Source organism: Copadichromis virginalis, linkage group LG22, assembly GCF_057382275.1.
Source record: "Copadichromis virginalis isolate Kocher_CV1m ecotype Utaka linkage group LG22, C_Virginalis_male_GT1.1, whole genome shotgun sequence".
Taxonomy (NCBI): Eukaryota; Metazoa; Chordata; class Actinopteri; order Cichliformes; family Cichlidae; genus Copadichromis; species Copadichromis virginalis.
The window spans coordinates 24396989-24422372 of NC_140638.1; the positions used below are offsets into that span (position 1 = coordinate 24396989).

A 25384-nucleotide genomic window follows, 5' to 3' on the forward strand; every position below is an offset into this window, starting at 1 on the left:
CACATCCTCAGCCCTGAGTCTCAGCACTGGCTCACCCCAGGGCTGTGTGCTCAGTCCACTGCTCTACTCTCTCTACACACACGACTGCACTCCTCGCCACCACAGCAACATCTTTGTGAAATTTGCAGATGACACCACAGTGGTGGGGCTCATTTCCAAGGGAGACGAGTCTACGTACAGAGACGAGGTGGAGCAGCTGACGTCATGGTGTAAGGCCAATAACCTCCTCCTCAACACTTCAAAAACCAAAGATCTCATAATAGACTTCAGAAGGAAAAAGGCAGAGATCCAACCACTATTCATAAATGGGGACTGTGTAGAAAGGGTGGCAAGCTTCCGCTTCCTGGGAGTCAATATAGAGGAGAACCTTTCCTGGAGTGTGAACACCTCCGAGCTGCTGAAAAAGGCCCAACAGAGACTGTACTTCCTGAGAATTCTCAGGAGGAATAACATCACACAGAAACTGCTGGTGTCCTTCTACAGAGCCACCATTGAGAGTGTTCTAACTTACTGCATATGCATCTGGTACACTAGCTGCACAGGGGCTCAGAGGAAAGCACTCCAAGGGATCATTAACACCGCCCAAAAGATCACTGGCTGCCCTCTCCCCACACTGGAAGTTCTACACAACGCCCACTGTTTTAAAAAGGCCCAAAACATCATAAAAGACACCTCACATCCTGGCCACTCCCTGTTCGAACTGTTGCCCTCAGGCAGACGGTACAGGGCAATCAGAGCAAGGACTAATAGACTCAAACACAGCTGTTATCCAACTGCAATAACACATCTGAATACTACAAAAAAATGTCCATCACGCCACTCTTGTGTTAATCTATGCACGGTCTGAAGCATGTGTGTGGGAATGTATGTGAATGTTTTACTGTTATATCTTATTAGTATTTTAAGTATTCTATCTATTTTATTTATTGAATTTTATTGTTTTATTTATATTTTGATATTGCTAGGGATGATGCAATGATCGGGGACCATTCTTAATTTCGTTGTTCTCATGACAATGACAATAAAGTTTCTGATTCTGATTCTGATTCTGAAGTCCACTACTCCAGTTAAGCTCCCATTTATTTTTATTCTTGCTGAAGGTAAATATAAATTTTTAATCAGTTGAATAAAAGGGTCTCCGAAACCAAACCGCTCCATAACCAAAAATAAATAATCCCACTGGACGGAGTCAAACGCCTTTTCTGCATCAAGGCTTAATGCAATTGATTCCGTTTGGGATTTATTCATATAATCCATTAAATGTAAGGCACGTCTTATACTGTCTTGTATCTGTCTGTTTTTGAGAAATCCTGTCTGATCTTCGTCAATAATTTCTGGTATAGTATTTTTAAGCCTTTCTGCTATTATTGAGGTGAATAATCTATAATCCATATTCAGAATTGAAATTGGTCAATATGAACTGCATTCCCTTTTGTCCTTGCCCACCTTTGGAATTACTGAAATGATTGCCTGTCTCCAGGATGCTGGTGACTCCCCTCCCTCCAACACATAGTTAAAACATCTTAATAATAGTGGTGATAATAACTCTCTAAAGGTTTTATAATATTCTGATGTAAATCCGTCCATACCCGGCATCTTATTTGTTTTTGTTTTCGCAATGGCTTTATCCAGTTCTTGTTTAGTAATTTGTTGCATTAGTCTTTTGTTTTGTTCCCGTCCAATATTAGGTAAATCCAGAGAGTGCAAAAATTTCTGAATGTTTAGAGGGTCAGCCTTTTGTGTCTCTGAATATAAGTTTTTATAATAGTTTTCAAATGAGTTTTGTATTTCTTTAGCAGTGTAACACATTTTTTGTGTCTCATCATCTTTCATACTGTAAATTCCTCTTTCTTCTTGTTGTTTTTTAATTCTCCAGGCTAATAGTTTCTTTGCCCTAGGGCCGTAATCATAATACTTTTGCTTAACAAATCTGGCTTTTAGTTCTTCTTGTCTGTCATATATATCATTTAATTTACGTTTTGTTAAATTTATCTCTTCCAATGTTTGAGAGTCTTCAACAGTGGCGTGTTTAGTCTCTAAATTCTTTAATGTAAGTAGTAACTCATTAATTTGCCTTTGTTTCTCTTTCTTTTTGTACGAGGACCACATGATCAATTTTCCTCTCATTACCGCTTTGGATGCATCCCATGTAACACTTGGGGACACCTCTTGATTATCATTTTGTTCACAGTAGTTTTTATACTCATTTCTTACAAATTGTATACAATTGGTATCATTTAACAAACTCGTATTCAGCTTCCAGCTAGTCTGCTTTATTTCAGTCTCCAAATGTATAGACAAGTAAACACCTGCATGGTCTGATACATCTTTTACTCCTAGGTTACATCTAAGAATTCTATGTCTATCAGTGTTAAACATAAAAAAAATAATCCAACCTGGAGTGTACTTTATGGGGGTATGAGAAAAACGTATAGGCTCTTTCCTTGGGATGTAGCTCCCTCTATCATATTTCCTTCTACAATAAGCCTTTTAACTGTTTTGGTCTCCTGAGTCGTCCTTTTAGTTTTGTTGTTGGAATCTAAGTGGGGCTGTAGTTGTATATTCCAGTATAAATAGCTTTATAAAAGTAATATTGTTTTTCTTTTTTAATATTTTGACTGTGATATTTATGCAAAAAACAGGTGTTTGGTTCCCATCTAAAGAACACATTTGACACCTCTTTATTGATTGAAATTAAAACATTGAAGTAAATGCTTGAATACGCAAAATGTTTTAAAAATAAATCAGTAGAAAGACATGCACTGAAGAATCTCAACTTTTTGGCATTTCTAGTTATTTTATAACTGAATTTCTATTATATCTGATTTCTGTTTTAAGACTGTTGAAAAAACATTTTTTAAACTGCTGATCCTATACATTCTCATTCATGAAATATTGTTTTAAATTTTACGAAACACATTGTGCAACTGCTATTCACCCACGAACAGTTTCTTGTAAACTGGCAAATATAAAAATTCTGCATTATTTAACAATAAACAAACACTGTTAGATGTTAACCTCCCTTTTATTTGTGCCACATTGAGGAGACAGGTCAGAACAGGTAGCTTTGAAAAAAAAACAACAACAGTGAAATGTGCAACACAACAGGGGTGTGGAGGAAAAAAAAGAGAACTCTACTCAGACTGAGCTCCTAGTAGGGGATCATTATGAGGACAGAAAACAAAAACTCCTCAGCACACACATCAGATGAATCTTCACAGCTTAACACCATTGAAACACATGACAAGCAACAGGGGTGTATGGGGTGAGAGTAAGCTAGTGTAGAAGGCATCATCCAGTCCTGCAGCATGCTCTCCGGTGTCTGTGCGTGTCTGTGTACGTGTGTGCATGTGCATGTGTATGTGTATCCTGTATTCAACTGAGATAGTGTCCTTTCACTATCGAAAGTAAGTCCTCCAGCTGATGCAGGTGGCCTTGAAGGATGGGGGCAGAGAGTCAAAACACAGTCTCATTATCAGGGAGAAGAATTTGTTGTTCCAGAGCCGCATTAGTAAAGGAGATGGTTGTTTGGGTTAATGCGAACAACTGCTTTCCAATTTCGCAGTTGGTCTAATGTCCGTCACTGGTCACCACATCTATCAGAGCTGTGAGCTTCTGCAAGACTTTATCCATATTGCATTCAACAAACACAGTCTGAGTACTCACAGCCCTGCCTGTCGTCAATCATGTTGGCCAGTCTTGTAGGCACTAGCCGAGGGGTCGGCAACATGCGGCTCCGGAGCCGCATGCGACTCTGTAGTCCTTATAGTGCGGCTCTGCGTGGTTTGGGAAAATGAATTCGAAGTATTTAGCTGAAGTGTATTTTATTTATGTTAGTTATTTAGTTCTAAATTGGAAGATTATTGTGACAGTAAAGTACAGCCCCGATTTGCAGACGCTGTGCGCAGAGGTTCAGGAGCAGAAGTCCCATTGTAAACATATCAAGGCAGACCCGATGGTGTTTCTATGAATGTGCTTTTCAGCATCTCTTTTCAGCTCACAGCCCGACATATACCAACAACAGCATAGATAGCACAGACGTTAAGGCGGCGAGGCGTGATTGCGTGTGCCGCTCAGGTGCGTCCACCTCCCCTGCAGCCGTGCTGCAGACTGCACCCGGCCACACACATTAACCTGGTAAAATACATATTTAGGCAGTATTTTTCATTTTTTAGCAGGATAGTGCTTTTTTTTTACAAGTTATTTTTTAAAAGTCAGGTCAAGGCTCCAAAAGCCCAAAGGCAATATAAGGGTGGCGTCTCACAACAGTTTTTGTTTGCTACATGGATCATTTTAGTTCAGCTGGGTGTCTTTCCTTTTGTTATATGTTTCAAAATGTGTTAATTACATAAATAAAATGTAATTTTCTCTTTAGCACTTCATGGATTTCATAAGCAACACACCTTAGTTGTTCACACAAAGCATAAAGGTAAAAAAAAAAACCAATACAGTGGGGCAAAAAGTATTTAGTCAGCCACCGATTGTGCAAGTTCCCCCACCTAAAATGATGACAGAGGTCAGTAATTTGCACCAGAGGTACACTTCAACTGTGAGAGACAGAATGTGAAAAAAAAATCCATGAATCCACATGGTAGGATTTGTAAAGAATTTATTCGTAAATCAGGGTGGAAAATAAGTATTTGGTCAATAACAAAAATATAACTCAATACTTTGTAACATAAACTTTGTTGGCAATAACAGAGGTCAAACGTTTACTATAGGTCTTTACCAGGTTTGCACACACAGTAGCTGGTATTTTGGCCCATTCCTCCATGCAGATCTTCTCGAGAGCAGTGATGTTTTGGGGCTGTCGCCGAGCAACACGGACTTTCAACTCCCGCCACAGATTTTCTATGGGGTTGAGGTCTGGAGACTGGCTAGGCCACTCCAGGACTTTCAAATGCTTCTTACGGAGCCACTCCTTTGTTGCCCGGGCGGTGTGTTTTGGATCATTGTCATGTTGGAAGACCCAGCCTCGTTTCATCTTCAAAGTTCTCACTGATGGAAGGAGGTTTTGGCTCAAAATCTCACGATACATGGCCCCATTCATTCTGTCCTTAACACGGATCAGTCGTCCTGTCCCCTTGGCAGAAAAACAGCCCCATAGCATGATGTTTCCACCCCCATGCTTCACAGTAGGTATGGTGTTCTTGGGATGCAACTCAGTATTCTTCTTCCTCCAAACACGACGAGTTGAGTTTATACCAAAAAGTTCTACTTTGGTTTCATCTGACCACATGACATTCTCCCAATCCTCTGCTGTATCATCCATGTGCTCTCTGGCAAACTTCAGACGGGCCTGGACATGCACTGGCTTCAGCAGCGGAACACGTCTGGCACTGCGGGATTTGATTCCCTGCCGTTGTAGTGTGTTACTGATGGTGACCTTTGTTACTTTGGTCCCAGCTCTCTGCAGGTCATTCACCAGGTCCCCCCATGTGGTTCTGGGATCTTTGCTCACCGTTCTCATGATCATTTTGACCCCACGGGATGAGATCTTGCGTGGAGCCCCAGATCGAGGGAGATTATCAGTGGTCTTGTATGTCTTCCATTTTCTGATGATTGCTCCCACAGTTGATTTTTTCACACCAAGCTGCTTGCCTATTGTAGATTCACTCTTCCCAGTCTGGTGCAGGTCTACAATACTTTTCCTGGTGTCCTTCGAAAGCTCTTTGGTCTTGGCCATGGCGGAGTTTGGAGTCTGAATGTTTGAGGCTGTGGACAGGTGTCTTTTATACAGATGATGAGTTCAAACAGGTGCCATTCATACAGGTAACGAGTGGGGGACAGAAAAGCTTCTTACAGAAGACGTTACAGGTCTGTGAGAGCCAGAGATTTTCCTTGTTTGAGGTGACCAAATACTTATTTTCCACCCTAATTTACGAATAAATTCTTTACAAATCCTACCATGTGAATTCATGGATTTTTTTTTCACATTCTGTCTCTCACAGTTGAAGTGTACCTCTGGTGCAAATTACTGACCTCTGTCATCATTTTAAGTGGGGGAACTTGCACAATCGGTGGCTGACTAAATACTTTTTTGCCCCACTGTATATATGGTGTTATCTTCATTTTAGTCAAGAAGTATTTGCGGCTCCCAGTGTTTTCTTTTGCGTGGAAACCGGGTCTATGGCTCTTTGGGTCTTAAAGGTTGCTGACCCCTGCACTAGCCCCTCCTGACATGGGCGTCACTTAGCCAGCCTGTAAGTGCTGGCATAATTGCATTTGAGCGTCAGATATAATTCAAAACAAGCACATCTTTTCATCGCTTCCATAGCAAGGAGGGTGGTCTGGTGAGATACTCACTCATGCTACTCAGAGAACACATAACCTTGAGTCTATGGGAGAAATACTGACTCTTGGATTGCCAGAGACAACTGTTAAGGAGACAACTCCCTCAAAACCACTATGGCAGGCTGAAATTGCTGCCAAATACACCTTGCCCTTATCAATCAGGGCCTGAAGAAATGACAGAATCACTGCCACAGAGCACTGAAAAGGGATGGACTGTTATTCTAAGCACCAGCTTTCAAACACACGCCACTATTGTTCATATAGCGTCCTAGTAGACGATGCTGTAGAACACTGAATAGTTACGATAAATGGTAAAACGGTAAATGGCCTGTATTTGTATAGTGCTTTACTTTAACACTATGAGGAGTGTCACCGAGGCTGTGAGCGGGTGGGTGCACGGGGGCTCAGCCCTGGCGCAGGGGGCCTCTTGTGCATCGGCCTAACTGGGGGGCTCTTCAACTGGCGGGGAGGTTGTTACATCCTTGCAGGAGTCCACTCTGCAGGTGGGGGAGAGACATAGGAGAGGTGGAGAATAAACTTAACCTGGGTGTCTGTTGTCTTGTGTAGTCTGGGAGATGATTGAATGTTGGGGTGGGTACAGTTTCCTCTGCGGTGGGGTAGGGTGGGCTGCCCCGGGTCCTGTGGGGCTTGGCAGTGCTAACGTAGGCCCCGGTCTGGATGGACCTGGGCTCCCTTGCCTTGGTGGGTACCAGAGGACGGGGGTGCCTACTGGGGTCAGCGGGGGAGCTGGCCCGAGGGAGGGGCATCCTCCCCTCCCTCTTTTTCCTCCCCATCCCCGGCTACCTCCCTCTTCTCGCTCCACCACACTCACCCACACAGGTAGGGCCTTGGGGTGCGGGTGCGTCACCAGGGTGCAGGGGAGACCTGGACCCGGGGTATAGAGTATGTTTGGGGAGTCTGATTGTGTGTACATGTCCATTTATGTCAGTCCTTACGTTGGGTGAGTGCTGAGTGTTTGTATACAGTGGGGCAAAGTATTTAGTCAACCACCGATTGTGCAAGTTCCCCCACTTAAAATGATGACAGAGGTCAGTAATTTGCACCAGAGGTACACTTCAACTGTGAGAGACAGAATGTGAAAAAAAAATCCATGAATCCACATGGTAGGATTTGTAAAGAATTTATTTGTAAATTAGGGTGGAAAATAAGTATTTGGTCACCTCAAACAAGGAAAATCTCTGGCTCTCACAGACCTGTAACGTCTTCTGTAAGAAGCTTTTCTGTCCCCCACTCGTTACCTGTATGAATGGCACCTGTTTGAACTCATCATCTGTATAAAAGACACCTGTCCACAGCCTCAAACATTCAGACTCCAAACTCCGCCATGGCCAAGACCAAAGAGCTTTCGAAGGACACCAGGAAAAGTATTGTAGACCTGCACCAGACTGGGAAGAGTGAATCTACAATAGGCAAGCAGCTTGGTGTGAAAAAATCAACTGTGGGAGCAATCATCAGAAAATGGAAGACATACAAGACCACTGATAATCTCCCTCGATCTGGGGCTCCACGCAAGATCTCATCCCGTGGGGTCAAAATGATCATGAGAACGGTGAGCAAAGATCCCAGAACCACACGGGGGGACCTGGTGAATGACCTGCAGAGAGCTGGGACCAAAGTAACAAAGGTCACCATCAGTAACACACTACAACGGCAGGGAATCAAATCCCGCAGTTCCAGACGTGTTCCGCTGCTGAAGCCAGTGCATGTCCAGGCCCGTCTGAAGTTTGCCAGAGAGCACATGGATGATACAGCAGAGGATTGGGAGAATGTCATGTGGTCAGATGAAACCAAAGTAGAACTTTTTGGTATAAACTCAACTCGTCGTGTTTGGAGGAAGAAGAATACTGAGTTGCATCCCAAGAACACCATACCTACTGTGAAGCATGGGGGTGGAAACATCATGCTATGGGGCTGTTTTTCTGCCAAGGGGACAGGACGACTGATCCGTGTTAAGGACAGAATGAATGGGGCCATGTATCGTGAGATTTTGAGCCAAAACCTCCTTCCATCAGTGAGAACTTTGAAGATGAAACGAGGCTGGGTCTTCCAACATGACAATGATCCAAAACACACCGCCCGGGCAACAAAGGAGTGGCTCCGTAAGAAGCATTTGAAAGTCCTGGAGTGGCCTAGCCAGTCTCCAGACCTCAACCCCATAGGAAATCTGTGGCGGGAGTTGAAAGTCCGTGTTGCTCGGCGACAGCCCCAAAACATCACTGCTCTCGAGAAGATCTGCATGGAGGAATGGGCCAAAATACCAGCTACTGTGTGTGCAAACCTGGTAAAGACCTATCGTAAACGTTTGACCTCTGTTATTGCCAACAAAGGTTATGTTACAAAGTATTGAGTTGTATTTTTGTTATTGACCAAATACTTATTTTCCACCCTGATTTACGAATAAATTCTTTACAAATCCTACCATGTGAATTCATGGATTTTTTTTTCACATTCTGTCTCTCACAGTTGAAGTGTACCTCTGGTGCAAATTACTGACCTCTGTCATCATTTTAGGTGGGGGAACTTGCACAATCGGTGGCTGACTAAATACTTTTTTGCCCCACTGTATGTGTGCATGAGGGTGGGAATGCATGTTTGTGTCTGTGTGTGCCTGTTTGTCTGTGTCTATATGTCAGGTCGGGTCCTAGACTCCACCTCTCTGGGAACTCCCAGGCCCTCCAAGGCCTATCTCCCCTCACCACACTCCCTGCTGGTGACTGATGCCCTCAGGGGTCGGTGCATTGGTGGTTCTTGGTGTCCGGGGCTGGGCACTCAGGTATGTACCAGCTCACTCCCGGTGGCTACCTGGCGGGGCCTGGCGCCTGTTGCTCGGTCAGGCCTCCTCTGGGGTGCGGGGGGCCCTCGGGCCTCCAGCCTCTGGGCCTGCGGCTCGGTTCACTCTGGCACAGCTGGCTGCCGGCAGAGCCGGCGGGCACGCCGGTGCAGCCCCCTCTAGCTTCTGCTCGGTGGCTACTGGGTGACGCCTCGTCTGGGGATCCTCAGCCCTTCCCATGAGGGTGGCACGGATGCCCCTCCGGTGGTCCTCCTTGGGCTCTCACTCTGGGGCCTCTGGATGTCTGGGGCCTGGATCTCCTCCATGCCTGCTTCATGCCCTGGGGGACGGGGCTATGGCTCTCTACATCCTCTTGCAGACCATTACATGTGGAAACCATTTGAATACAAGCGCGCTGATCCACACAGGTGTGCACACGGGTGTTCACTGTTCATAAACTTAAATTATACCTTTCTTGGCTGCTACTTCAAAGCACATTGTGCGCTGTCTGTCCTGCGTGCTGCACAACAACATTGAATATTTAGTATTTACTGCTGTTTACACTTAGCTAGATTAATGCGATGGTGTTGTGTTTAGTATGTTGCTTTGGTTTTTTTGCTTGTTTTCTATTCTTTTTCTCTCAACAGGTGATCCAGAAGATTCCCCCCCCCCCCCCCCCCTTTCTCACTGTCCCTCTCCCGTTCTGTTTTTCTTTTCCTTCCTTTTTCTTTCTCCCTTTCCTATCCCTCACTCATGTCTGTCCCGTCTGTAACAACTGAAAATAAAATAAAATAAATAATAAAAACAAAGGTCGATCAAATGGACCAATACGGCAATGCCACGATGATCCATTTGGCAAAATAAAGCCATTGGGTATCCTTGTTGGTCTTCGGACAACAATTCTGATGGCTAAAGAACCAAATGGGACAGGCAAAAAAAAAAAAAAACACTATGAGGGAGCCCCACTGTGTTCAGGTTAAACCACTCATGGGCCAAGCCTATAGAGCTAGTCTCTCTGGGTGGGGGTGGAATATTTCCCCCCGTGCCTGAGACAGGAGGTCTCTGCGTAGTGGTAACGGCCAAAGTGGCTAAAAAATCTCTGCCAGCCAGTGCTTCCCTGGCCAGTGTGGGGCTATCAGGATCATAGAGTGACCTCTTTCTCTCACTCTGGCCAGAGTTGGAGAAATGAGGGCCACTGGGGGGGAAAGTATAGAGTAGGGTTATTGGCCACTCGTGAGCTAGAGCATCCACCCCCAGTGGAGCTTCCGGATTGTGCAGGGAGTAAAACAGGGGACAGTGAGCAGTCTCCCCAGATGCATAAATGTCCACGGTCGCCTGACTGAATCGCAGCCAGATCTTCTTCACCACCTCTGGGTAAAGCTTCCAGTCTCTGTACAGTGGGTTGCCCCTGGAGAGAAGATTCCCAGCATGTGAGTTGCTCTCACTGACAGCTGGTGAACACTGCTCCACACTATCAGTCTGTGTGCCAGTGTATGTAACTTGGGGGACCCCAGAACCCCCTGTCTGATGATGTAGGCCACAACCATGGAATTGTCCTCACTAAAACATGATGGCCCCCTCAGCCAAGGGAGAAACTGTTTTAGCGACCGGTGAACTGCCATGAGTTTCAGACAGTTTATGTGGGTAGAGCACATGTGAGGGCCCCATCCCCTGTTTACTGCTTTGCTTTTGTGGGCGGCCCCCCAGCACAAAAGAGAGGCATCTGTGGAGATCACCTTCTTGGCTGAAACTGCCCCTGAGACAGGAAACCTGGTTTCTTCTACTTGTGGAGAGCGTGTGACATGTATTTCCTTAAATGCTGGTTCAGGACACGGAATCCAATGTCCTCAACACCCATGCTGACTAAGTACAGGTAGCCCAGCTCTTTATTCGGAGAGACAGAAGGCTCACTGGCCACTTCACCGATGATAGCGTGTTGTCATCCCCTTGTGGTTGCCGCGCGAAATATACGCCATCCCAGTTTCCCATCACCTCCCTTACCTGTGACAGAGGTGATGGGCTCGTCTGCATTATCATAACCGTGGAAACCCGAGTTTCCATATGCTGTGTTATTGCAGACAGCATTGCTCTGTTTTTCAGCATGTTTGATTTTTTTCATGTGTTTACATCACTTGACAGCGCCCTTGGCAAACTGCCTGGATATGCGTGTCGGGAACTTTTTAATACAGAATGCATGAGAGAAACGCTTGTGAAACAACACTGCAAACTTTGGCTCTGTTTCCCTCTTGCGGGTCCAGTGACAGGAACGCTGGCCTGAGTTATGCACTCTGTGTCGAACATGTCTTGAACTTGCTCTGAAACAGAGCTGTGTGGAGGCAAAGCAGCCTGTGAAGGGGGGAAAGCTGGGCTAGCTCTCCCCTAGAGGAGAGGCCGTCAGGCAGGCCACTTCTTCTTCCTACTGGTCGCAACAGCATGAGGAGGAGGAGGGGCCACTTGAGGTCTGGCCTGGGGAGACTGCTTCCTAGTCCAAGGATTCTGTGATATCCTGAAACTAAGGAACCACAGAGACCATGTTGACCTCACAGTCACTTCTTTATTTATCAAACTGGGGCATGCGCAACAAATAAACTGGCACTGCTCTCCAACAACTGTTGCCCCCTGGAGGACAAATCCCTGCTACATCATAACATTCCTCCCACCTTAAACTGAAACTACCCTGTAGCTTTAATTACTACACAAAATACCCATTAAGAAAAACTTAACCTTTATTAAAATGTAACACAACCTCCTTCCCAGCCTTTACTTAAATTTCACTCGCTAAATAATTAACCAATCCAACAGTCTTAGGTTATTCCTATAGTCTATAACAGTTTAACATTACCACGTAGGAAACAGGCTCCATCATTTCCTGTCCTGGTATCCATTTGGGTCCCCCGCCATAGTTTCTGGTATATACTGTGTCTCCAATAACAAACATGCACTCCTTGGCATGTCTATGATGACACAGTCTTTGGCTATCCTGTTTTGTTGTCACTTTCTGTTTCAAGTCGAGGTGTTTGAGATCAAGTGTACACCTCAACTTCCTGCCCATCATCAACTCAGCGGGAGACTTCCCTGTTTTGGACGTTGGTGTGATTCAGTAACTATACAGAGCCCTGTTTAACTTGATTGCCACTGTGTCTCCAGTACTCTTTTTCATAAGTTCTTTGAAAGTTTGTGCCGCCCTTTCTGCTAACCCATTGAATGCTGGGTGATATGGAGCAGAGTTGACATGTGTGATGCCGTTCTTTGCCATGAACTCTTTAGTTTGTGCACTTACGAAACACTGGGCATTGTCTGAGACCATTATTTCAGGAAGGCCATGTCGTGTGTACTGAAACAGTTTTTCAAGCAGTCAATGGTTGCAGCTAATACAGCTGATGCCACTGAATACACATCTAACCATTTGGAGTGGGCATCCACTATTATTAAGAACATCTTACCCAAAAAAAGAGCCAGCATAATTTATATTTATTCTCCTCCATGGCTTCTCCGGCCACTCCCAGGGGTGTAGCGGTGCCTCTTGAGGGCTGTGTCTATGTTCTTGACGTACCGCAGGATTTCACCTTGTCTTCAAGTCAGTCTCCATCTGTGGCGACCATATGTAGCTTCTGACCAAGCCATTCATGTGGCTCATTCCCAGGTGTGGATGATGTAGCTGTTCCAACAGGGGGCATCGACCTCATTGTGGTATCACCACCCTAGCCCCCCACACCACACACCCATCCTACACACTCAGCTACTGTTGTCTCTGTCTGTAGGGCTTAAAATTAGGATGCTGTGTTATGGGCCATTCTCTCAGAACATTCTCATGCACTCGGGAGAGTATGGGATTTTTGGTTGTCCACCTTTGTAGCTGCTCAGATGTCATCACCACCCTGCTGCCAGCTCTTTAGGGGAGTTCTCTGGATGAGGAAGACTACTCAGTCCATCACGGCCGGGTAGGAGTGGCTGTGAAATTGAACAGCCTTCTAGCCGTCGTTCAAGTCCGCCCTTCTGCGTTTTTCTGGTCGCTGGCGCCACAGCACGAAAACTTTAAAATGGACACAGAAATGTTCCCCTGTTTTTTTGTACGTTTTTAATTTTCGAGAAGCTAGAAAAACTTTATCATTGTCGCTGGCACGTCTTGTACCTTAGGCTCATCAGACACGATCATACCCAGGTAAAATTATTTCCCTTCATCTACACACATTTAGGAATTACTTAGCTAGTTTCAATTATTACCAGTCATTCGTGCACATATATTGTATTATAAAAAATATATAAAGTAAATCTCTTTGAAACTTATGGAATTAATCTTTTGTTTTCTTTTTTTTACATGGCACTTTATCAAACTTTTGTCTGCTACAGAGTTACAAGTAATATAGTAGTAGTAATATAGCATATAGGAGAGAGGGAATTAGGACAGGTGGCCTAATAGATAGCCTCTGTCCTATCACCTCATCCATGGGGGCAAACCAGGGCCAAGTTGCAATCCCAATCACTCCCTCTCCTGACCCTGGATACTTGCAATCCTAAAGGCAGAGGAAATAAAAAAAAATACAGTAGGCAAATAAAAACAACACAAAAACTCTTATTAACTTGTGTTCTTAAGAATAATCTTCGTGATAACACACATACATACTTTGTATATTTTTTTAAGCTATCTCATTTCTTTCCGGCCTACAAGGGGGTCACTTTCTCCTGCAGGGCCACCTTCTCCAGAATTGTCCTGATCACATAACAAATAAGAGAAGAGAGTGAACCATGGCAACTTATTTTAATCCCTAAACATAGTTGTGGGCTCTTACAGTCAGAGCCGCTGCCTTGTAACACTTATCCGTAAGGCTAGAATGGAAGCGGTCTGCCTTGGAGGGGAGAGACGTCTTTGGGTGAAGATGGCTCGCTACAGCTCCACTTGTGGCATCTGGTGGAGGCCGATAAACTCCATCCCCTCAATCCGACAGCAGGGAGCTCCCTGCGATGCGGTGTTTCTCGCTGTAAGGTTTTGCTTTCCACGTCACTGCTATCTCATTGAGTAGCTCCGGGAAAACAGGCAAAATCTTACGAGATTTTACAACCTCGATTTGTACAGCGGGCCATGGGATGTTGAGCCTAGAAGCTGTGCGCTTGCACATGACCTGCATGTCGAGATCCAAGAGAGACTTCCTCCTCGTAGTCATACACCAGGAGCTCTGAGTCAGCCGACTCCTCATCTCCATCCTCGTTATCTTCTCCTCCCCAGGTGACTCCAGCATGGGGGAAAAGCTCACATTCTCCGATGGGCTGAGGGTCTGCTCCTGCCCAGCCTGGGCCTGGGGTTGCAGCCAAATCATCAGGCATCTCAATTTCTCCTTGCGCCGCAGCAGCCTCAAAAAACAGAAGGGTCGCCACCCAACAGGTTAGCCTGTCAGAGTAGTTTGCGTGAGAAAGCCACGCAGTGGATACAGTCTTGTGTGGATGTCAAGGCAGCCTGAGTGCCTTTGTCCATGTTACTTTATTTCCATACATTGGTATGTCCATAAGTTTGTCCAGCAGCTTTGGTTTCCCTGATACTTTTTAACTTCAAACTACTGTAACAGAGTTTCCTTTTGAGTGGGCGAAGAAAGTGCAGCCTGGAATCCACATTTTTTTTTCTATTTAGGCTATATAATCATCACTGTGCACAGTGGTGGGGCAGTCAATGCAAGTAACTAAAAAGTATTTTAAAGGTAAATGCCTGAAATCAGAGACCAGGTCCTCGCTCTTTCTCATAAATCAGACACTCTGTATTGTAATGTGCTTATTTGCATCCATTTTTGCATCACATGTCGGCATCAGACCTATGCAGATCGGTCTGGTTATCCACCTACATTTTCTGCTGAATATATTTGCTATCATTATGTATCATCAACCAACTTTTTGCATCATTTCTCTCTTTGCTGTGCTGCTATCTTTCTGCATCACGGTTTCCCTTCCATTTCCCTTCCATTTCTCTGACATTGTCTCTCTGTCACTTCTCGTTTTTCCTCAAAATACCCTGGGGCAGTTTTCTTCATGCCCAACATGCAAACTAAAACCGTCAGGTGAGAGAATGTAACTTTTTCTAAGCGACGCTCCGCCTATCTCCCTCTGGTTCCTTGTGTTTACCAGCAAGGCCACACCTCAAAGCCAGCCCCCTCTAAAGGTCTAGATGTAACCAAGTCAGTGAGCATTGAGGCAACAGCAGCTGACACATCACATTCATACATTTATGGTGCTCCCTGTGTCCAGGGTAAGGTGCTTTATATGTCTATATTTGCGCAAATTAATGGATCAAGGAAACAGGTGTTTCGTAGCCCATTTGCTGAGTTCTGTTTTAAATTCAGACTAATACAAGAAAGGATGAGGACAAAAATATAGTAGTAGGAAAGCAGTGGCCTGGCGAAATAAAAAGGGCACAAGTCTCACTCATTCGGTTCTTGTTGTATCATGTGCCAAGAGAACCACGTTATAATAAAATCAATTGGAAAAGAGAAATTAAAAAAGAATATTAACAGAAAAATGGATTAAATAAATGTTTTCAACCGCTTTCTAAAGGAGTCCACAGAGTGAGCGAAACAGAGTTAGAGTGGTAAAGTGGCAACTTGCTCAACCTGTAGAGCAAGTTGTATTCAAACATCTGTGGCAGTGCCAGAATAGTCTGAATTATATTGGTTCATGTGTCACACTGCAGCCATAGTGTAATCTTTGTTATGTTTATGGATGTTAATTTATCCTAGTCTCTTTAAGACATTTAATTAAGATAGGGACAACCTGAGAAAGCTGTCTGCATTGTCACAATGAAGTGAAAGAGAAACATATGCAAAAAGATAGATAAGAGAGAGGGCAACATTGCATCTAAAGCAAACGGAAAAACAAGTTGTGGTCACCTCCCTTTAGGCAAGATATGCTCTTCTCTCTGAGGTTTTGTTTATTCACTGAGAATCACTGCAGTCTGTGTTTGTATTTTGTATGAACAAAAATCACATGCCTTTTACATTTGTGAATAGCAATGAATAGCAACTGCACGATGGTAGTAGGCTGTGTGTTTATAAATCCTTTAAGCATCTGTAGCTGTTTTTTTAAGATGATGCCAGAAGATTTCCTTTAAGAATCATAGACAGACAGAGACAGAGATTAAAAAAGAAAAGCAAAAGAATAATGAGCAATAACCATGACATATTTGACATAACAGCTGACATATTTGCAGTCGCAATGGCTTAATTCGTGAGACTTCATATTTAACTCATCAGTAATTAAGAATAGCTTACATGTTTGTAATTGTTAGTTTTGGGGAACATTACTAGAAAAAAACTGCAGTGGCTTCGTAGTTGCTGTTGTAGAAATACTCCAAGAAACGCACTCATACACAGTTTGGCACACACATGACAAACATCAGCCACTAAATGTACAGGATGATCATAGTGCTGTGAGTTGACAAGATAAAAAAATTAAAATACTGAAATCTTTAAAGGCACACTCCATGTCAAGTTTTTTGTTTGCTATGACTTCTGAGCCATTATGTCAGCTTGAACTCACTACGAAGCTTAATACATCTATTATATTCATCCCAAAAAATCTTTGAAATATGTATCTAACTAGATATAACCAGATACACTGGATGGCATTGCATTGGCCTCCAGAGACCCTGTCTCAGAGTGAAACTGAAAGTTCATGCTGGACTACTGCAAATCGTTATTATCAGGATGTTCAAAGAATTCCATGAAGAGTCATCAGTTGATTCAAAATGCTACAACAAGAACACTGACAGGGACTAAATGATAGCATATTTCTCTAACTTCGGCTTCTATTCATTGGCTCCCTGTTAAATCCTGAATTAAATTTAAGATCCTTCTCTTCACATACTAGGTCTTGAAAAATCAGGCCACGTCTTATCTGAAAGATCTCATACTACCATATCACCTCAATAGAATAGAGAAGTTCACTCTCAGACTGCAGGCTTACTTCTGGTTCCTTGGGTATTTAAAAGTAAAATGGGAAGTAGAGCCTTTAGCTATCAGGGCTCTTCTTCCCCTCTTCTGTGGAACCAGCTCCAAAACTCACAGACACTGCTGAAGAACTTCCCATGATGCTCTGAATTTTACTTCTTCACTCATCTACTTCACTCACCATGTGTTTATACACCTCTCTGCATTTAATCATTAGTTATTATTAATCACTGGCTCCCTTCCACATTGAGCATTTTATTTCTGGAGGGTTCGTCCTCCCCACTGTCGCCTAAGCAGTTGTTCAAATAGGTCATATGATTGTAGGGGTTTCCTCTGTATTATTGTAGGGTCTTTACCTTACTGTGCACCTGTTGTTGTTATTTAGCACTAAATGAATAAAACAGAATTGTGTGTGTGTGTGTGTGTGTGTGTGTGTGTGTGTGTGTGTGTGTGTGTGTGTGTGTGTGTGTGTCATGCATATGATCTCATTGTATATAGCTAAACACTACAGTCTCAGTCAGTACTTGAAGTTAATATTTTCTTTCTATCTTTATTTAGGACATTAACTTAAATTAGAGGCTTTTATTATATTTAACTTTTTGGACCAGGACTTTACAAACCACTGACTGGCATCATACTGCTTCAAGTATTTTAACTACAAAGATTCTTCTAACATATTTTCTTGTTTCATTGCTCAGGTTTGGATCAGGAACTTCATTCCACCTGATCTCTTCAGGAGGTCAAACATACTCCTCAAATTTCTGTCCCCTTGTCCCCCTCCAAGACAGCAGTCATGAATTGGAATTGGCTGGAGGACCTCATCAGTGGGGTCAACAATTACTCCACAGTGTTTGGTCGGGTCTGGCTCTCAGTGGTCTTCATCTTCCGGGTGATGGTGTTTGTGGTGGCGGCTCAGCGAGTGTGGGGTGAAGAGAGCAAAGATTTTGAATGCAACACTAAACAGCCAGGCTGCACCAACGTGTGCTACGACCACTTCTTCCCCATCTCCCACATCCGCCTGTGGGCCCTGCAGCTCATCTTCGTCACATGCCCGTCGCTGATGGTTGTTGCCCATGTCAAATATCGAGAGATGAAGGACTTAAAGTACACCACCACCCATGAGGGTAAACACGTGTATGCCCGCCCTGGGAAGAAACGTGGAGGGCTGTGGTGGACATACCTGGTAAGAATGAAGGGTGCTAATGTTTAATTCCACTGTTATTGTGTATGCCACACATGGAAGGAGATTTGCAATTATAATGTATGAGCAACAAGCTCCACCAAACTGATGTGAAGTTGTGTGACTTTGCAAGAGTGGTCTACGATAATGCAAATTTTGGTATCTATCAATATCAAGTATTGCAAAGACATTCAGATATTTTTCACAGTGTATGTCTGATGTATTTTTTTATTTCTAAATATATATATACTGAACTTAGAGGATAGAAACAAAGTACAGATCATATCACCCTAGTATCGATCTGATACTGAAAGAAACTCTATTTTAAGTGGTTCTATGCTTTCAAGGCTTCCTTTAAACAGCCATATAATATATCCCTACAGTGGAATGTGGGACTATTATGTCTGTAACATGGTGTCTTTTTTCTTGTCTTTAATTTCACTTTCATTTGCTGTTTAGAAACGTCTCTACCAAGTGTTCACTTTTGTTTTGACTGATTTTGGTAAATATCAGGAATTTTCATTATATAGTTTATAGAAGGTTGAAGAATCCTCATTTATGTTCCAATTTTTTCATAGGGTCATTTATTTATTTATTTTTTTTAAACTAATTAATCGTCATAACAAGAGCTTATTATTGGATGCGCTTGTAGGGCCGGCTTTAAAATCGCATGACAAAAATATCATACACATTTAAAAAAACCTGTATCACCAACGGAGCATGGACAAGATTTGCTAGTTAGATGAAGTCAGCTATCTCATCATAGCAAAAGAGAAGCACCACCTACCGTTCTTTATGCAACTTCAACTGTCGGAGAAAGTTGAAGTTGTTCCATCTCTGTCTGTGATTCTCTTCTTGCATGTTTTGCATATTGCATTTCAGTTTTTTGTTGACTACTTCATAGTTTATGTACCTGAAAAAAATAACTCCTTGCAGCATTTTTGAGCGTTTTTTTTTTTTTTTTAATCTGGTTAATTTGATTGGCAGTGCTACAGCTCACGCACACATAGTACGGAGTGTGGTTTGAATAAATGAATCAATGAATTGAATTAATGGTGCACACTTTCTATATAATATGTATGTTAAATTTTATATTTGGGGTGAAATATCAATTCTTTTCAAGTAAACCGGTTCAAGTCCAATTCAAGTCTCAGGTCATTGGTGTAAAAGTCCAAGTCAAGTCACAATCTTAGAACATTTTTTCAAATCAAGTCTAAAGTCATTAAATTAATGACTCGAGTCCAAGTCATGTGACTCGAGTCCACACCTCTGTCAGGAATACGTAAATAGTATAGTTCACCTCGTTTGAAGTGATAGCAGTCATAGTGAGTTTCATCTGAAAGTAGAGGCAACTCATCACTGTTGCTAAAACACATAATTACAGCGTAAGTAAATTTTAACCTTAATTACCTACCATATAAAAGAAGTTGAGCTGTTTTATGTCAACAAACGAGGCAACACATTGTGTTGATCAACACATTGGAATACAATCTGACTTATTTTGCTTGAATTGTGGCATTGTGAAGCTGCTGTACGTCCAGTTTTTACTTAATTCATGAATCTTTTTTCTTGTATTAATTGATTACATCATCAAAAGGCTGGAATAAGCCATTAAACAGCCGGGTGAGGCAGAGAGTTGGGGGGGGGATCCCACATGTTTGTGAACTCTCAGCTGTGTATTGTCTTTTGTTCTGTGGAAGGTATTTAAACCCAGGGCTGTGCCAGGCTTGGGAGAGGCTCTGCTGGTCATTTGCCCTGTGATGGCTGTTCTCACCAAGCTTGGTTTTGTTCTGTTCTTTATTAAAGGATGGTGGCTACCGCTCGCCATTTAGGATTTATTAAATGAAAACTTCCACAAGAGCTGGCAAAATCTTAATTTGCATACTTGAATTAAGATTAATTAAGATTAATTAACAAATTTCACACAATTTGTGTCTGGGCCAACACCTAAAGACCACACTCTAGACTTTGTCTTGGGTTATGGACTGAATGTATCAATGACTGAAACTTGTGTTTTATCTATTTTAGACCATTTAGGAATTGTATTTGATATTTTAATTCCTAAATCTCCAGCAAAACTGGGAAATTTGGGCACATTACCCCATTACTGAAATCTCTTCACTGGTTGCCTTGTGAAGTTTGAGCAGGTTATAAGGTCTTGTTGCTCATCTACAAGGCTTTAAATGGTTTGGCACCTTTGTATCTCTCTGACCTTTGGCACCTCTGTTCCATCCCAAGCTCTCTGATCTCAGGATACTGGCCTTCTAAAAGTTCCTAAAGCCAGAAAATAGACTATTTGGGAGCATGCTTTTTCTTTTCGTGCCCCATTTTGTGGAAGAACCTCGCTCAAGATATTAGGTAGGCAGTATGCTCTGTGAAGGTTTTTAAAGTCAAATTAAAGACTCACTTGTTTACTCTATCTTATGTGTCTTAATTCTATGCCTATCAGCTTTTAAATGTTATCAGTTTTTAAGTTGTATTGTTTTTTCTGCACTACTTTTATTTATGTATTTGTCTTTTTATCTTCAAAAAACTGTTCAGCACTTTGTTTGAAAGTGCTTTATAAATAAAGTTGTTATTATTATTACTATTATTAAGAGCCCAGTTGAGGGACTTTTGGGGAAGGAATGTTGTTCCTATTCCAATGTTTTATTTCATGCATTCCCTAATGGGGCTTTGGCACTCAATTAGTAGCTTTGTCATTTTGAAAATATGCTTTCACATTCTCAGCCAATTACGCATAATCTTTCAGTGCAGGGACATTAAGACTTTTCCATGCATCTATTGCTAGATGGTATGCAGACTATCCAAGCTGTGAGGATGTAAACTAACATTTCAGGATATACATATAAATGGTGCTTTCCAGCAGTGTTTATCCAGTGATTTGCTCATTTGGTTCAACTGTCCCATTTCTACAAGACTTTTTGCACTTTCTTGTGAGGAGTTAGGAAACAGGTTTCTCTTTAGCCTAAAATGTGTTCTGCCAGGTGTTCAGGAAGAAAAACATGAAGTGATATATTCATCTACTGTCTCAGTGAGATACATTTTCATTCTTGATACTCTTCTGGGTGTTCACCTGAATAATAAACTAGACTGGAGCCACAACACTGATGAACTTTACAGGAAGGGTCAGAGCAGACTTGACCTGCTGAGGCGGCTGAGGTCATTTGGAGTCCGGGGAGCGCTTTTAAAGACCTATGACTCTGTGGTGGCATCCGTCATTTTTTACAGTGTGGTATGTTGGAGCAGCACTTTATCGGCAGCTGAGAGGAAGAGGTTGGATAAACTCATCAGGAAGGTCAGCTCTGTTCTGGGATGCACCCTGGACCCAGTACAGGTGGTGGGGGACAGAAGGACTCTGGCCAAAATAACATCTCTGATGGACAGTCTCCCACCCCATGCATGTAAATGTTGCTTAACTGCAGAGCTCCTTCAGTGACAGACTGCTGCATCCTCGATGCATGAAGGAGCGCTTCTGCAGGTCCTTCCTCCCTGCAGCTGTCAGACTATACAATCAAAACCGCTCCCAACAAACATAGATGTTTACATCTGCGCTGTAACTGCAATAATTTAATCAACCGATTTGCACTACAACCTGGTTTGCCTCTTATCTGTAGTTATTTTTATTTAATTTAATAACTGTACAGTACTCTGTTTATAGTAAACATTGTCCATATGTAAATATGTATGAAAAATTGTGTATGTTTCTGTTCTGTGTCCTGTGTACTGTTTGTTTGTATATGTGTCTTTCTGGCTACTGTTACAACCAAATTTCCCCTTGTGGGACAATTACAGGGTTATTCTATTCTAAAACACCTGCATTTTTAGCAAAACCTCTCTGAAATTGATGTTCACCCTGCTAAAATTTAATCTCCCTCTCCTAAACATTGAGAGTTTAGAAAACAGTTCTTTATGCATCTCTAATCAGACAAAACTGTTTTTAGAGGTTTTTTCATAGTGTTTAAATGAGCATAAAATGTCCTCTTTACTTTTTACCAGGACGTCAGCAAGACAGAAAATGACTCTTTATGCTTTCCTTCTTCTTCTTTTTATACAGTAATAGCTCGTCATAGTTTCCTTGGTGACAAGTAACATGGTAACCTTGTATATTAGAATGAGTACTTGGTATTATGAGTAGTTGTGCATGGGCAGCATTAACATGCTCGTGTGCCATTAAAGGAGAAAACTGTCTTCAAATGTAAGGGAATTAGCTAAAATGGCACGTTTCAGACAGTGGAGGAAGTGAGGGATGCACAATTGACCAGTGTAAGAGAGAAAGGATCAAGGAAAGCTACTTTATTGGAGTCCACAAATACAGAATATAGAACTATAAATAAGCACACCAGACCCGCACTGAAATTGGATGCCTGAAACTATCTAAATTTAAGTATTTACAGTTAATGCTTATTTTGTAAAACAAAATTCATTTAGGCCAAGAATGTATTAGTCAAATGTCTTGTGTAAAGAAATGGTGTATTTCCTCATACTGCATGGGTAGTTTATTTAATCCAAATCCAGGACCAGTTTTCCTAAAGGGTTTTGTAAACGACAACCCACCGAGCACCCACCAAGAGTCCCAAGTGTCCAAGTTCAACGTTTTGCGGGAAGCATTTCTTTCTGGATTTTCAGAATTGCGTGTATTCACAGTGCAGAGTTAAACAGGCAAACTCTGATTGGCTGAGCACCCGCAACGTTGAACTGGGCGGCTCAGCAGAAAACCCAGCAGGGAAGAACTGCAAGTGACCACAGAGCTTTAATTGCAGTTTGACCAAAATGTGCACTTGTATTTTAAATGTTAAAATCTATAAGTCAGTACAATTACATCCCATAATAGCTTGTTTTTATGCGGTAATATCACTACTGACAACCACTTCTGTGGCCTCTTAACCTAGCAAAACCTAGCAACCACATCATCTACAGCCGGCACGGCTGTAGATGATGTGGTTGCTAGGTTTTAATAAGAGAGATAAGAGTCTCTGTTCTCTGTCTACTTAACATTTCTTGCCTCTCTCTCATCCCCCACACCCCCACCCCTTCCTCTTGTTTAACTAAAAAAAGAAAGGAAAAAGTTTAATAAAATGGTGGAGCATCAGCATTCTCTAGGTTTACTTTATGTCCACACACTGGTATGTCCATTCTATAAATGCTCGTTGCATAAGTCTCATACAACAATAAAATGCTGATATTAAAACAACAGTAAAACACCCCCTTTTGTCCCATTCAACCTGACACATAAACGTTTATAGATGGCTCTCTTAAATTTGACATTCTCCTGATTTTTCTTCACTGACCACAGCAGGGGAAACTCTGCCATGATACAGCCATAAATGCAGCTCACCTGATTCATCACTGAGCTCCATCGTCACTGGGGTCTGACAGGGTGGCGCTGCATACTCTTCTCATCTAATGTGTCTATTTTCAACCTGTTTAGTCAGAGTGCTCAAACATGAGGCAGACTACGTCCACAACAAGTCAACACAGCCGTAAATGTGGCCAATTATCAATCTATTACCAATCAATAACAACAGATAGCTTTTATTTTATGAATGTTTTCAATCAACCACTCACCCAGAGGATCTTCAATCCCAGGAACTTCCTTCTTCTCATTTAATGAGTCTGTCCTCTTTCCAAGACCTGGTAACTGGTCTATCCAGAGCCACCTGATCTCAAAATATACTTACAACAAGCCAAACCACCCGTTGGTCACACCAACCCTTTTCCGCCCTAAAGATGTTCAACGGCTAAAGATGTTCAATGCCATCGTAGACTGGAGTGCCGAAAGAGACTTTAACGCCAACTGTTCCAACAATCCATTTTATATTGCTTCCTGGTCAGAGTTGCAAAACTCCACACCAGGGTTCAAATCGTTTTACTATTTTCATTAGTTCTTATTTTTTATTTTAGTTTCGACTCCAGATTTACAATAGTCATCAGTCTTGATGTTTGTACCAGGTGTAATCAATGTTTACCAAGTCTTTGCTAGTTTAGTCTAATTTATATTGTCCGAAAATCCTCAGTTTCAGGTTAATGTTGATTAGTGCCAGTTATAATTTTAGTTGTATTTTGCCAAAACTAAGTGTCACAAAATTCCAGTTTCAACACATCAGCCATGCTCCCCTGCTTATCCCTGGGTATTAAGACTATTAACTCCTGCTGCACTGCGTGTTCATAATTTTGGTCAATCGACAAACCTTTTGAAGGTGCTCGCACAATTATTTAGATGTTCCAATCCTGTTGTCTCGGGCTGCACCACGCTGCCTTATCTGGTGTTAGCTGTTTTCCGGTGATGTGGGTTGAATGGGGGAGCTCTTCAAGGAGGGGGAGTATGCTCCCCCTGATGAGCTCTTCAAGGTCAGCTAAGCTAACCTTCGTGTGTGAGCTTTTCAAGTGCATTTCAAGATTTGTGGGATTTTTGCTTTATAAATGTCCCTCATAACCCCCTGACGGCCCTCTAATTTATTTTAACACACCATAGTGTACATTTAGTGTTCACTTGTAGCTCTCATACTCTACTTACCACTCTTCTAAGTCCTGATGTTTCTTAAAGAGGACAACCGTACCTTTAAATAATATCGCATGTGTGGGGTGGTGGTCTTACCAATTGTTTTTTCCCACCCTTTTTACATTTTATGAAAGCCAGAGAGATAGACCTGATATTTTCATTTGAAACATTTTGTTAAACTCAGAGTTTTATTTTATTATTTTTATTTATTTATTTTAAGCTTATTTAATTTCACGGAGAACATGCCTAACCTATTAATTTATACTGTAGTGCACGTCGGGACTTTATACTTATATTCATTTCACTTTTTCCTAGTAGACAACTCTTTAACAAGGGCATAGAGAATTCTTGACCGAATAGCGAGATTCAAACATAATTTTTCAAAAGGTAAGAGTCATGTGAGCCAGATAGGGGAGAGTGACACCCCAGGAGGAACAACACAAAGATTATCGAGATGCAGTGGCAGGTGTAATGGAGGAAAACACAGGGCCACAATCTGTCGTCCTATCTGGTTCAAAACTGATATGCAGGAGAATGTGGAATTTTGATTTTTGTTAAAAACAAATATGGATAAAATGCAAAAATATTTTCCAATAAAGTAAAACTGAGAGTCGCACTTATAACTGACTCCATGTCACCTGATTGTTTCTACAAGATCACATTTTTGCTAAGAGTTATTAGTGATCTCA

General features: G+C 42.4%; 1 protein-coding gene across 1 annotated transcript; it reads left to right on the forward strand.

Moving 5' to 3' along the window:
* The first annotated feature begins 17806 nt into the window (after positions 1-17806).
* Positions 17807-22936, forward strand: LOC146683399 (gap junction beta-3 protein-like). Its single transcript, XM_085445550.1, has 2 exons — positions 17807-18196; positions 22841-22936. Exons 1-2 carry the CDS (start codon positions 17807-17809, stop codon positions 22934-22936), a joined length of 486 nt encoding a protein of 161 aa, XP_085301676.1.
* The last annotated feature ends 2448 nt before the right edge of the window (positions 22937-25384 follow it).

Coding starts and splice junctions, on each gene's coding strand:
- LOC146683399 (XM_085445550.1), top strand. CDS start 17,807: ATGAATTGGAATTGGCTGGAGGACCTCATCAGTGGGGTCAACAATTAC. Junction 18,197..22,840: donor GGCTGTGGTGGACATACCTG/GTAAGAATGAAG, acceptor GTGTATTCACAG/TGCAGAGTTAAACAGGCAAA.